This window comes from Zeugodacus cucurbitae, chromosome 4 (assembly GCF_028554725.1).
Source record: "Zeugodacus cucurbitae isolate PBARC_wt_2022May chromosome 4, idZeuCucr1.2, whole genome shotgun sequence".
NCBI classification, from domain to species: Eukaryota; Metazoa; Arthropoda; class Insecta; order Diptera; family Tephritidae; genus Zeugodacus; species Zeugodacus cucurbitae.
The window spans coordinates 12,582,312-12,596,324 of record NC_071669.1 but is presented as its reverse complement, the minus strand read 5'-3'; the positions used below and the strand labels follow the sequence as shown (position 1 = coordinate 12,596,324).

At 41.1% G+C, this 14,013-nt stretch overlaps 2 protein-coding genes across 2 annotated transcripts; one reads left to right on the top strand and one right to left on the bottom strand.

The window, feature by feature from the left end:
* Positions 1-29: 29 nt before the first annotated feature.
* On the bottom strand, positions 30-4,182 carry Hem (membrane-associated protein Hem). Its single transcript, XM_011181259.3, has 3 exons — positions 2,702-4,182; positions 1,444-2,632; positions 30-1,378 (listed from the first exon to the last, which is right to left on the bottom strand). Exons 1-3 carry the CDS (start codon positions 3,879-3,881, stop codon positions 376-378), a joined length of 3,372 nt encoding a protein of 1,123 aa, XP_011179561.1. The 5' UTR covers positions 3,882-4,182; the 3' UTR covers positions 30-375.
* A 3,115-nt stretch (positions 4,183-7,297) lies between these two features.
* LOC128921407 (putative lysozyme-like protein) lies at positions 7,298-8,992 on the top strand. Its single transcript, XM_054229047.1, has 2 exons — positions 7,298-7,335; positions 7,618-8,992. Exons 1-2 carry the CDS (start codon positions 7,298-7,300, stop codon positions 8,990-8,992), a joined length of 1,413 nt encoding a protein of 470 aa, XP_054085022.1.
* The last annotated feature ends 5,021 nt before the right edge of the window (positions 8,993-14,013 follow it).

Below are 14,013 nucleotides of genomic sequence, written 5' to 3'. Positions count from 1 at the left end.
CAGAAAATTTTGAAATAAAAACAAAAACATTTCTACGAAAGTTTTAATACTTTATTTTAGTATGTTTATATAATATATGTATAGAGATAGTTATAAATAAGCAGGAAATAATGTCTATACTGCTAAACATATGTTTTTATTTATATAAATTTGTATTCTATAATTACATATAAATGCAGCAATAGAATGTAGAGTAGAGTGGACAGCAAAAGACATAGAGTATAAATACTTTTTCTTCACTTTTCAAGTCACTTGCAAGCGTTGAGAGCAATTATAAACTGCTTAAATTACTAAACCGTCAACATTGAACGCCATACCAAATTCATCATAACCTTAAAAATATTTCTCGTTGCATTTGCATTTTTCGGCGACCATTTATAGCCCCAATATTTGTTCTTGCTTGTAGACCGCATGATATGCATTGCGTATGAGCACATATGGGAAACACGATTCCAGCAAGTCCATGGTGAGGAAAGGCGATTGTTTCACAATCTCATCCAAGAGCAAATAAACCGATTCGCGATTGCGTGTAGCCTCCTTGTCCGATTCCTGACCCAAACGCAAGAGCGATGAGCTTGCCAACGCCAAAAACTCTTTCATGCGATCCTCAATATCATTCTCACCACAGATGGTGAATAGCGCGCCGAATATATTATTGATTGCCACCGCCATGCAGTGTGTATTATTCGAGTGACCATCGATGGAAGCGCGATAGAATGAGGTTTCGTTGCGTGCCAATTTCGGTATGGAGACGGCAACGAAAACCATGAGCAAACACGAGACCAAATGTTCGCCTTCATCGAAATCGGGTTTCTTTGATTTCAGTGTGCTGGTTAGTGTTGGATCGACTTTGCATGGCAAACCGGCGGCGGAGGCCATTTCGGAGGCGACGCGTATTTGATCGCCACCCGGCAAATGCTCTTGGAAATCACGCACTGAACTCAGCAAGAACGGTATACGTTTCTCGAGTACATCCACGAGCGCTTCGTGCACTAAATTACGGAAACAAAGTATGACACCGATGAGCGTCATGCGTTGCAGCACGCTATCGACATCGTGTAAACGCTTGAATTGTTCTTTCATAACTTCGGGTTTATCGAAACTGGTGCGCAGCAGTATGAGCACATCCTTATTGGAGGCCACGTGTTGTTTGAGCTCTTGCACTTGATTAGAAATGTGCCACATGAGTGTTTCATTCAGCGATTTTATGCCGTAGGGACCGACTAGCTCGGCCAGGGAGCGCAATTCATTGAGGTCGGAGAATTCTTGCGGATTAAAAGGCACCCAACCTTCGGGCGAGATGGGCACAAATGCTTTCTGATTCATGGAGAAGACTATATTGCCGGAGGAAACGCGACGCACAAGCACTTCGCTGTACCTGTGGAGTGGTAGTAAGAAAAATAAATAAATTTTAATTGTTATGATTTAATTAATATTATTTACCATGTATTATACAACGCCGCAATGGTCTTCTCGCCATGCGAATCTAAATTTTGCGTCTGCTGCAGCAGACAATTGTTGAACACACGCGTTATATCGATATGCACATAATTCTCCACGGTCTGCAGCACATTCATGTAGGCGCGCACGGTGGCCAAGAGTTCCGATGGTTTTGCGATTTCCATGGTCTCCTGATTGAACATGACCATACCGACGAGATCACGCGAAAAACGATGCTCTAAATTCTGACAAAGATATTCGCGCGGTGCAAATGCAAATTCCCACACATTCACTGTCGGACAATAATTGATGGCAAAACAGAGCTCGGTGAGCGCCATATGCAATTTATCCATTGTGGTCAAGTCTTCGCGCGTTTTACGATACGACTCATCACCGGGTTTACGTATATCGTCGAATTGCTTTTTGGATTTGTCTTTCTTTTTGCGCGCCGATTGCACGGACAGTATTTTGGCACAGTGTTTCGGCAATAGCGCATCGGCCATTGTGCATTGCTCATCACAAATCGTTGTTATAATATTCTTGGCCTCCTTCGCCATCTCTTCTAGAAAGATGTTAACCACACTTAGTGAACGTTCGCGTATGTGATGACGCTCCTCGGGGCACATTTCATGTGTACAATTCTGGAAGTGACTGCAAATCAGTGGAAATGCAATAATATAACGATTCTGTGCGGGAAATTCCAAGCACATGTGGAATTGATCGTCAAACATTTTATTGTAGAAACAGAATATGCTCAAATCAGAGGTCTCCACCAGTATTTCATCCAAGTTGTCCACAACGCGTGTATGGAAAACCATGGAGTCTAGCAAACGCGCCAATTCGACATTTTCTGTGATGCGCAACGCAGCCTTACTGACGCTCATGTAAGTTTGCAGGCGGAACCAATCCAGCCGAAAAGCGCGAAAATCAAATAATTCATTGTCTTCCACTTGTTTCACAGTCAAACTTGAAGCGGTGTTATATAACGACGACAATATGACACTTTCATCCTCCGGACACACTTGTAAACTCTGCATGCGTATGTTGAGATCGATCGAGTCGAAACCGGAGAGATATTGCACATAATAGCGTTGCATTACTTGACTGTATTTGCGCACCAATGCGCGCAACTCCTCCATGTGGAAAAGCAATTCGGGCAATTGACGATCAACAAGGTCCTCATTGGATTTACCTGCGTCAGAAAAATTGTTGAAAAATTATTTTTAAAAATTCTATTTGTAAATAATATAAAATAACAAACCTTTGCCCTTCGTAACCGGCGGATTATCATTGTGACGCAATAGCCACAATATTTCATCGCGCGCCAAGCATAAACCAATAAATATGAAAATTGCTTTTGGTCCCAACAAACCCGGTTGATCTGTCATTATAAGCGCCAGCTCTTTCAAAGCGGTGCGCAAAAACTTGCGACGTTCACGATGCATGAGCGCTGCTTTCTGTGTTGCCACAGCATATGCTTCCTTTACCTCGCCAATGCGTTTACTATAACCTTTGATGCCATCAAAAGTGCTCTGTATGTATTGGTGTATTTGCAGCACTTCATCGCGAAATAGCGCAATTACCCAACTCGACTCTAATGCAGATATCCAAATTTTGTTTACTTCCTGATATTGTCCCAGCATTTGATGATTTAGCAGTAATCCAAAAATGATCCAACGATCCATTGCTTCGAGTGAAACATACTCGCAGGACATGGTGTCAGTGCGCACAGCTTTCAGCAGTATTGCGGGATTACCCACTAAACTGAGTTTTTGCATTTCACGCCACTTATCAGCTGGTAGATTCCTTAACGGATAGATTGCGATTAGTGAACGCAATGCATTGGTTAGCAAACGCTGATGCGGTATGAATTCCTCTGATAAACGTTTCAGCGGTACTTCATAGTCTAGTATCATTTGTCCCAGACGTGGAAAACCCGAATCGGCTTGATTATTCTGTAGTTCGTAGGCGGCATTGTAGAGCCCCAAAACGGCTTTGCGATCGTCCACGCGTGACAAAAGTATCATTAAAGACACATATGTGACTACTAAATCCAGATAATGTTTGGTTAACTCGAAATTTTGCGTAATATCCAGATGTATCTGGCAAGCATCCATTGTGGTGAGCAATTCGCAGACATTATCCTTAAAATCCAACAAATCCACAAAAGTATGATAATATAAGGAAAGCGATTTAATAATCTCCGCCTTTATATTCACAATTGCATTGAGACCCTTAACATCGATGTTGGGGAAACGCTTTACAATGAATTTGATTGATGACTCAAGTGATTTGTCCGATAAGAAACCTGGCTTGGATTTTGTATCGCCGCATGCCTTTTTAATATTATAAATACGCGTTAATATACCCAAACCACGATCGTTGAGTATCACCAACTTCTCAGCGATTTTCTGTTGATTTGGATAAATTGGGCGTGCCATTGTGGCGGTCTGCTCTGCTTTTCTAATTTGCTATTGCAACAATTCAATAAGCGCGACCGCCGCACCTACACTTCACTACACTACACTGCACTTGTGTTGTGCTTGGCTTTTCTAGTTTTGGAATGTATTTGAAATGCAAATTTCACTTGTTTATTAATTGCGCTAATGCTTGCTACACTTTTCACTTAATTTATTTTGTTTATAAACATTTTTTTATTGGAAATTTATAAAATTTTCTGCAAAAGCAGATTTTTCATGTATCACTTCCTATTTATATATTTTCTTTGCACACATATTCGTTGATAATTGCATGTACACAGGGTTGCATTGACATCGAAATTAAAAATTTTAAGATTGTAAATATTAGGGTGGTGCTTAATTTTTTAATAATGTTTAAAAATAAATTAAAAGCAAATTTGTTCATCAGTTTTTAATTATATATTTAAATTATTTAAAATAATTATTAATTATAGTATTTTTACAATGAATCGTTATAAATTCATTCTTATAATTGAAACTTGAATAGGTTAGTGTTGTTGTTGTTGTTGTAGTTGTTGTAACGGTAACCTACCTGAACCGACAAGCCTGGAGTAATTGTCATCGAAGTCATCAAACGGAAGACGCAGGAAACGTGCTATTTCGATAGGGTCATACCAAAGGGAAAGGAGTGTTAGATGAATAGATTTAGGGGACATGCAAAGAGGTGTTTAATGTCATGCGGGGACTCTTTGCATACAGGGCATATCTAGAGGATGTCAGGGTCTAATCTGGATAAGTAGGAGTTTAACCTGCTACAGTATCCAGAACGAAGTTGAGCGAGATACACTCTAGTTTTGCTGGACAATTCGAGCTCTGTGTCGGCGTTGGGGGTGTTGTATCTCCAAGTACGCCATTCACGGGCAGGGAGTCGATGAAGGTGTTAATGGCTCCCCTGTGATTGACGTTCAGTGCTTGTCGAAAGTTTGTCGCATCCGAAGTCCTGTCGGTATAGCCCTGTAAGTCGTCGACGTATTTCAGAAAGGTACTCTTTATGGGTCTGGATGGCGCCTCGGCTTCAAGAAGGTGACTCTAGGGAATAGGTTAGTATATTATATATCTATTTTGGATCCGCAGCCAATAATGGTGACTTACCGACTTTGGCCGCATTATATCCGGGCCAATTTCGGTACCGTAGAACTGGTTGCGTGGATTGCACGGTAATGGTAATGATTTTGTATTGAGAAGATATTAATTTATAATAATCTCTAGTGAACTTTGTAGCTATATATCCTTCGAAAGAATATAAAGTTTAACCAACTTCGACTCTCTTCTTAGAAGGAACCAATTTATACGGTGTCTGAAAGGCGGGATCCGCAGATTCAGGAAACTGAAACCCTCCGATTTTCTTCTTTCTTCCGATTCCCTTCTGCCAAAGTGGTCTACACCAAGTTTTTAGTTACTTCCGATAGCATTATAGATATCAGCTCTGAAAGTAAATAATTTTATGAAATTTTTTATTGTTGTTGTAATTTTTTGCAGCAATTGCCAACAATAAAAAATAATTTGATTCACAAAAAGGAATGGTGTTAGGTGTTTGACCGCTGACAACAAAGCATTACAGCTGCTCGCCAACGAACAAAAAAAAATGGAAGTAGAACGGCACGTAACCACCACATAGTGGGTAAGGGCATGTTTTGAGCGCCAGATGACTGAACGCTTGCAGAGCATGAGGAGTTCAAAGAGCGACGTACAACCGTGACAGTTTCAGGCAACGCGCTGAGTTGGCAGCTGGACTGGAGAGTGAGCGCCAAAAACTGTTTTGGCGACTAAAAGCGGTGCCAGATATGCTACTAACAGCAACAACAACAATAACAATGTGAACAACACCGAGCAGTGACAACAGAGAGACGACGTACAACAACAAATTCAGTGAAATGGTGTTTGTTTTCATTATTTATTGATCATGCGCAATGGTGTGCAACTAGCGGAACTCAATTCCAAGTAACTGTTAGTAAATGTATGTATGTATGTGCTTGTATTTGTTTGTATGTGTTTGTGTGTGTTTGTTTGTGTATTTGTATGTGTAAAGGAATGAAGAACAGAGTGGAAACTTCGAAGTGACATTTGGAAGTGGCAGTGTTGATAACTACGAAACGAGCTGGGCTGAACTGAGTTGAATAAGCGTAGACAGAGTGCAGAAAGCAAGTTGACGACGTAGACGATGTACGACGACAAGTTAGGCAGGCGAACAGTTTTTTGGTGAACAAATGTGAAGAAAAAAAAATTGTTAACTGCTAAATTTTCTACCTTAAAATTAATAAAAATAAATACTAAATTCGAATAAGCTAACGAAAATTGTGTGAAAGTGAGTTGAAGTATTGCATTGAAAATGTAGCCAAAGCTGTGAAATGTGAAAAATTCCATGTGAAGTAGCCAAATGTACATACACATACCGTGGCACAGCGCATACGCATACATACAAATAAGCAGTTGAAAGAAATGTGCTAATACATGCATACATATATACGCTTAACGGTAAACTTTTCCACATGAAATATGCATACATATATATAGAAGTATGTGGCAGTGAATATGCGCTAAAAGCTTTAAACTAAAGTGAAAAACTAATAATAATTTTAAATAGGGAATTTACTAATTTTTATACGTGAAAAAAACTAAATTTTCAAAGCATACTTTGTGGCGTTTTAGCGCAGTGACGAGTGAATAAGCAAAGACAAGCAAACATACACACACACACACAGATAAACATACGCATACATATAGACATAAATAAATGCCAGTGCAATTGCCGTGTGAACAAAGGCACCAAGGCACTTAGGCGAGCATTCAGGCACAAGCGCACACAAACACACACACACACACATACATACATATAGGAATATATATATATATATATATACAAAAATATATACAAAATACCATTGCACAGCAGCAGCTTTTCGTGTTAGGGCAACGTACGAAAACGGGCGAAAGCAAGAATAACAGCATATAAAGTCGCTTGGAAGCATTGTGCGGTACACCGGTGCGTATGAGTAATCTGGAATTGGCTGCGGAATTGAATTATCATTTTTAAACAGTTGAAAACCCGGCAGCACACTGCATAGTTCAATGGCATGCAGTAGGGTAACACATTTCGGCTGCTGCAGCGTGGATTATTATTATTGCGCTTGTTGTTGTTGTTGTAGTTGTTGTGGTGTTGCGCGCTGTTGTTAGCAGGCACGCAAAGCGTTGACCGATGCGGTGGCAGGCACACAAGTAGTAAGCAAAGCAAGTAAAGCAAGCAAGCGAGCGAGCAAAACAACAAAAAAGACCGCATGTCAGTGCAGCAACAGACAGGAGACAACAAAGCAAGGAAGCACGAGCCGACACACACACACACTCAGCTACAAACATACAAACAAACAAATATATGCAGTATGTTGCTGAACGCTGGCAACACTGGCGTACATTTAATGTGAGTTAAATAATGTAAGCAGCGGTAGAAGAAGAAGAAGCAGAACCAGCAGAAGCAGCAGCCGAAAAGGAAGCAGACAAATAGCGGAAATTGAAGACTTGAAAAGCCAGGAAGTACTGCGAGTACAAGCAACTGAGAGCAAAGCAACAAAGACACAAATTGTAAAAACAACAACAAAAACTTCAAGCAGTTAAGCAGCGAACAACAACAACAACACAAAAACAAAAAAATAAAAAACAAAAACAAAACAAAAAAAAATAAAAAACAAAAAATCTTAATAAGTTTAAACACAAAACGAGAAGAGCACAAAAAACCAACAACAACACAAAGCACCGCTACACTGGCACCACCCGTCGTTTTGTCAACATCAAATACCATTACAATTGAGACAACGACCTCAACAGCGTCACCGCAGCACTGCCATAGCGGTGGCAACATCGCCGGTGTTGCGGTTGGCATCGGCGTTAACGTCAGCAGCAGCTGCAGCAGCGCCACCACCGCCAATGTCGGCCTCGGCAGCATTGGTATCGGCAGCACGCTCTGCAGCAGCGGCGACAGCGGCATTTCGTCGTCGACGCCATCGCTCGTCTCACAACTCTCACCGCCGCCCACCATAATATGTAGTCTGCCAACGTCGTCGACGAACGCAAATAATAGCATTGGCATTAGCGCTAGTGTCGGCAGCGGAGCGATTAGCAGTAGCGCTGCAGCAGCAGCCGGACGCTGTAGTCCAATCATTTCCGGCGGCAGTTATGGTGCGCTCACCAATGGGCTGGCGGGTATTTCGGTGTCTGGACACACTACAACTACATCGATTTATGGTGGCGGTGGTGGTGGCAGCAACAACAGTAATTGTCATATTAGCAACAAACCGAAGTCGTCTTTGAGTCCACTACAAAGACTACCAATCGGCGGTAATCTTTCGACGTATGGCGGCGGAAGTGGTGGCATAGGCGGCAGTGGACCAGGTTTTCAACTACTCACCGGCAGCAATAGTCATTTGAGTAGCATTTCACCGGCACTCAGCGCCAGCACACCGCTCAGCAGCGGCATGAGTGGCGGCGGCGGCGGCGTTAATAATGCCACAAACTACTTGAGCAACATGAAGTTGTTGGGACCCGCCTCCATTGATTTGGGCACCACACCGCTGTCGCATCGCAATTACAGCACAATTAAAGGTTTTAGCTTTCGGCGCAGTTTCGATGACAAAATCATTGCGCCACTCAACAGTAGTAGCGGCAGTGGCGGTGGCATTGGTGGCATCGGTGTCGGCAGCGGCGGTGGAGGTGGCATTGGCAGTCACAGCAACTATTTGACACATCATCACTTCCATACACACTTCCACCACCCAACGTCCGCCATGCAGAAACAATCGTCCATTGAACGCCACATGACCGGCGGTGGTGGTGGCGTCAGTGGCGGTGTGGGCAACATCATGTCACACTCCACACACTATCCGCTCACTTCGTCGCAATCGTCGACGAAACTCTCATATCGTGATGACTTTCTGCAGCAAATCGGCTATTTGCCGACGACGCGCATCTTCAATACCAGCATCGATGAGGACCGCCAGCAGGAGTTTCTGTCGTTGTCCATGTCGCCGCCATTGAATCGCCGCCGTGATATGCCGGCGTTGCGTGGCATCATTAGCCTGTGAGTATGCCAATAAATGCCTTTCATTAAACTTAAGTGTTGCATGCGTGCGCTTTTATGCCTGTGTGGTGTGTATGTGAAGCGAGTATATGTGCGTGTGTGGTGGTAATAAAACAGCATGTTGCATAGAATGTTGTGTTCAACTCGAAGTGTCAGAAGTGATTGTGAAATTTGAAATTGTGGAGCTCAAACCAGGGAATAAAATCAAATTTATTCTACAAATTTTAAAGGTTAAATGTTTGATGAGCAATTCGAATGTAATTGATTTCCTATAGGAGCAAGATCTAACCTCGGCATTAGTTGTATACCAAACATTTTAAAGAGTGAACCCAAATCTCGTTTTTCACCAATTACTTTGAATAAATACCTTACATCGCCCTACAAAAAAATGAAATAGGACGAAACAATGTTGCCTCAAAGGGGACAGGCTGGAAACAGTTTAAAGCTGCTAAAGTGAGAAGTGGTGTATTCAAAAAATAATGGGAATTTTCAAAAGTCCAGTTTGTCAATTTCTTTTATTTTTTATTATGTTGATTCAGCGTTGCCGCAATTTTTCGTAATTTTAATTTTTGTAATTTTATTTTATTTTTTGAAAAAATATTTATTCTTTAGTCTACATTAGTGTTGCCACCTTTAAAATAATTTCCATTCGATATTATGAGCTTCTGCCAATTGTCGAAACACTCAAATTCGATTTTTTGGTAGCCTTTGGCTGTTCTAGCAATTTCTCGTATGCTTGTAAAATGACGACCCTCCAGACGTAGCCATGTCTGACAAATATAGCCTCCATATTTACAGTATTAACGCCATCGTTACAGTATTATTTTTGGTCAAAAATTCATGAGCAAGCAACGAAGTACAGCTACTGGCGTACGCCGATGATATCGATATCATTGGAAACAACACCCGCGCCGTTAGTTCTGCTTTTTCCCGCCTGGATAGGGAAGCGAAGCGAATGGATCTGGTGGTGAACGAGGACAAGACGAAATATCTTCTGTCATCAAACAAACAGTCAGCGCATTCGCGTCTTGGCTCCCACGTCACTGTTGACAGTCATAACTTTGAAGTTGTAGATAATTTCGTCTACCTGGGAACCAGCATTAACAGCAATAACAATGTCAGCCTGGAAATCCAACGCAGAATCACTCTTGCCAATAGGTGCTACTATGGACTGAGTAGGTAATTGAAAAGAAAAGTCCTCTTTCGACGAACAAAAACTAAACTCTACAAGTCCCTCATCATTCCCGTCCTACTTTATGGTGCAAAAGCGTGGACGGTGTCAATATCCGATGAGACGGCACTAGGAGTTTTCGAGAGAAAGGTTTTGCGGAAGATTTATGGTCCCTTAAACATTGGCAACGGCGAATACCGCAGAAGATGGAATGATGAGCTGTATGTGTTGTGCGACGACATAGACATAGTCCAGCGAATAAAAAGACAGCGGCTACGCTGTCTGGGTCATGTTGTTCGAATGGACGAAAGTGCCCCAGCTCTGAAAGTTTTCGATGCAGTACCCGCTGCTGGAAGCCGAGGAAGAGGGAGACCTCCACTCCGATGGAAGGACCAGGTGGAGAAGGACCTGTCTTCACTTGGTATTACCAATTGACGCCAAACTGTCAAAAGGAGAGATGCGTGGCGCGCTGTTGTGGACTCGGCTATAACCGCATAAGCGGTGTCTACGCCAGTCAAGAAGAAGAAGCAACGAAGTATGAGCTTTTGAATGGCCAAGCTCATAAAAACACAGCTAAATTAGCTTCTGCTACACACAAAGTAAGCAATGAATACAGCTGACAGACTTCAGGGGCATGTACATATATCGACATAATAAAAATTTGACATTGGACTTTGACCCGTGAAATTTTAAAATTGCCGTTAGCCGAAGCCTGAAATGGAAATAATGAAGCAGATTTTCGCTTAAGTTAAGTTAAAGTTTTTTTAAGACATTCTTCGATCATTTGAAGATAATCATATTTTCATAACATTTAAAAACACCATTTTAAGGCAAGTTCTGCCCCACTACCGACTTTTATCTCTGAAACTCTTTCAACCATCGCAGAGAATATTTTTAAGACTATCCACTTCGCTCGTTAAATATAACTGGCAATATAACCAAGCAATTCATAGTTTTACCCGCTATAGATCCCAAGTTCCCAATATCTACCAATAGGGATGATATGATTTTAAGAGATGTTGTTTATGGATTTGTGTAAAATTTTGTCAGTATGTTATGCAAGGTTTGGCTTTTCATCATGTCACGTTTCTCTTTGGTAGAAAGCTTGAAAATTGTCCAAGATTATTACGCAAGTTCACGTTCGCCTGTGTCAACTTTTTTTTTATATTCTCAGATGAGAATCATTTCTGGCTTCGTCAACAAACAAAATTTTCGCTATTAGGATGAGTCAAATCCTCGTGACCAGGAAACCCAATGGCATCTCCAAAAATTTATCGTTTAGTGAGGATTGTGGTATGGATATGCTTTATTTCTTTCGAAATGAGGCAGAAATTGCCGTTATTATTAATAGCGAGCACACGATGTTGACTGACTTTTTTCCCGAAATTTGACGAAATCGACGTAGACGACATCTATTTTGTTCTTTTCGAGAAATGTCTCAGTCAAATGTCCGCCAAGATCATGCGATTTAACGCCTCTAAAATATTTTCTCTAGAGTATGTTAAACCATTTACAACAATCAACCAACAATGCTCGAGGAGCTCGAAGGCAACATTCAGCGCACTATTGCCGAATTTCCGGCCGAAATGCTGCACCGGGTTATCGAAAGTTGGCGTATACGGGTGGAGATATGCAATCGGCACCGTGGTGGCCGTTTGACCGACATTTTGCCAAAATCATTAATGACATAAAATTGCCATTTGACCAAATTTGAGTGTTTTATTTCATTTTAACATCACGCCGTTCTTGTTCGTAGACTCTGTAGAAAAGATGTTTATATTGTTTAAAGACTTGTTTCTTTACGGACCTAATATCGTGTAAAAATATCATATAGACAGCCTAAACTAATGGATATTGGAGTTTAGTATTTTATAAAATTTCAACGAGATTGCACTATGAAATAACTCTAGAACGTATTAGTGTTTTCTATGAATCTTTTTCTTTTGAATATTCTTTTCGAAATTTTTAAGAACCTTAACTTGTCAGCTAAAAAACAGAAAGACACCACAAATAGTAAGAAAAAATCAGGCAAACATACAGCGCCTGATAAAAATCATCTACACCCACACTTCCCTTCCTAGTTTGAGTCTATTCTTTATGTTTTAAGCTACAAATTTGATTGTGTATTTGAATTTGAACACGCTTGACTGACAGCTACGCTAAATGTGACAGGTAATCAAATGTTACACTAACGAAAGTGAACGAATAATAATATAAAGCAGTGATAGCGAACTATTCGACAATATGCAAGGTGGGGGCGAGTGTGGCGTGAGTGTTAATTGAAATGCTGCCAAAAAATATACGAATATACAAAAGATATTCGCCAACACTGCAATGTAAATAAATGAATTTGCAATAAAATGAAAATAAACACACAACACAACGCGAACGTCACTGACAAACGGCAACACTATGTGGCAAAGGTTTTCGTACTTGAAAGAGGAGCATAAGGAAGTAGTTTAGTATAAAGGAATATATGTATATAGAGGTCACATTTGAAAGCCTCTTCTTTTAATAAAGTTTATATAAATGTTTAAAGATAGATATATTTCTAGTTGTATATATGTATATAAATATATATTATATATATATATTAGTGACATATGATTTAGTGCTGAATGTAACGAATTTTTCAAGTTTGGCGCATAGCCAAGGGAATTCTCACCTAATAATAAAGAAAATAAATGATATACATATATGCACACACAAGTAAAATTATATATAAAGGGGTTTTCAATAGGGACGCCAAAAAGTAGACCGATTGATAGCAAACGCGACCATATTTTCCCCTGCTCTTTTGAGATTTCTCTTCAGTAAGGTTTGCCATTTCATCATGGAAAGATATACGATCCAAAAACGAATCGAAATTATTAAAATTTACTACCAAATGGCTTCGTCAATAAGCAAAATATGCGTTGTTGGTCAGACAGCAATCCACATGTACTCCATACGTCAGCCTTCTTCTTCTTCTTGACTGGCGTAGACACCGCTTACGCGTCCAAAAGAAAAAAGTCCAAAACAGCACGCCACGTATCCCTCCTTCTGGCAGTTTGGCGCCAATTGGTTATACCAAGCGAAGCCAGGTCCCTCTTCACCTGGTCCTTCCATCGGAGTGGAGGTCTCCCTCTTCCTCGGCTTCCACCAGCGGGTACTGCAACGAATACTTTCAGAGCTGGAACACTTTCATCCATTCGAACAACATGACCTAGCCAGCGTAGCCGCTGTCTTTTCATTCGCTGAACTATGTCAATGTCGTCGAATAACACATACAGCTCATCGTTCCATCATCTGCGGTATTCGCCGTTGCCAATGTTTAAGGGACCGTAAATCTTCCGCAAAACCTTTCTCTCGAAAACTCCTAGTGCCATCTCATCGGATGTTGACATCGTCCACGCTTCTGCACCGTAAAGTAGGACGGGAATGATGAGAGACTTGTAGAGTTTGGTTTTTGTTCGTCGAGAGAGCACCAGGCTGACATTGTTATTGCTGTTAATGCTGGTTCCCAGGTCGGCATCCAGACCGACACGTGATCCAGACCGGCACGCTACCGTTCAATGATAACCGAATAGTTTCGGCCCGAATTGAATGATATGGACTTGGACAATTTGTGGTTCCCACAGGACGGCGCCACAAGCTACACAGCGAATGTCACAATCGATTTATTGAAAATCAAGTTTGGTGAACGTGTTTCTCACGAAATGGCCCAGGAATTGGCTGCCTCAGTCGTGTGATTTGACGTCGTTAGATATTTCCTGTGGGGCAACATCAAGTCTATGGTCTATGCCAACAAGCCAACGACAACTAATGAACTCCGTACGAATATCGAATGTAAAATTACTGAATATCGAACGTGA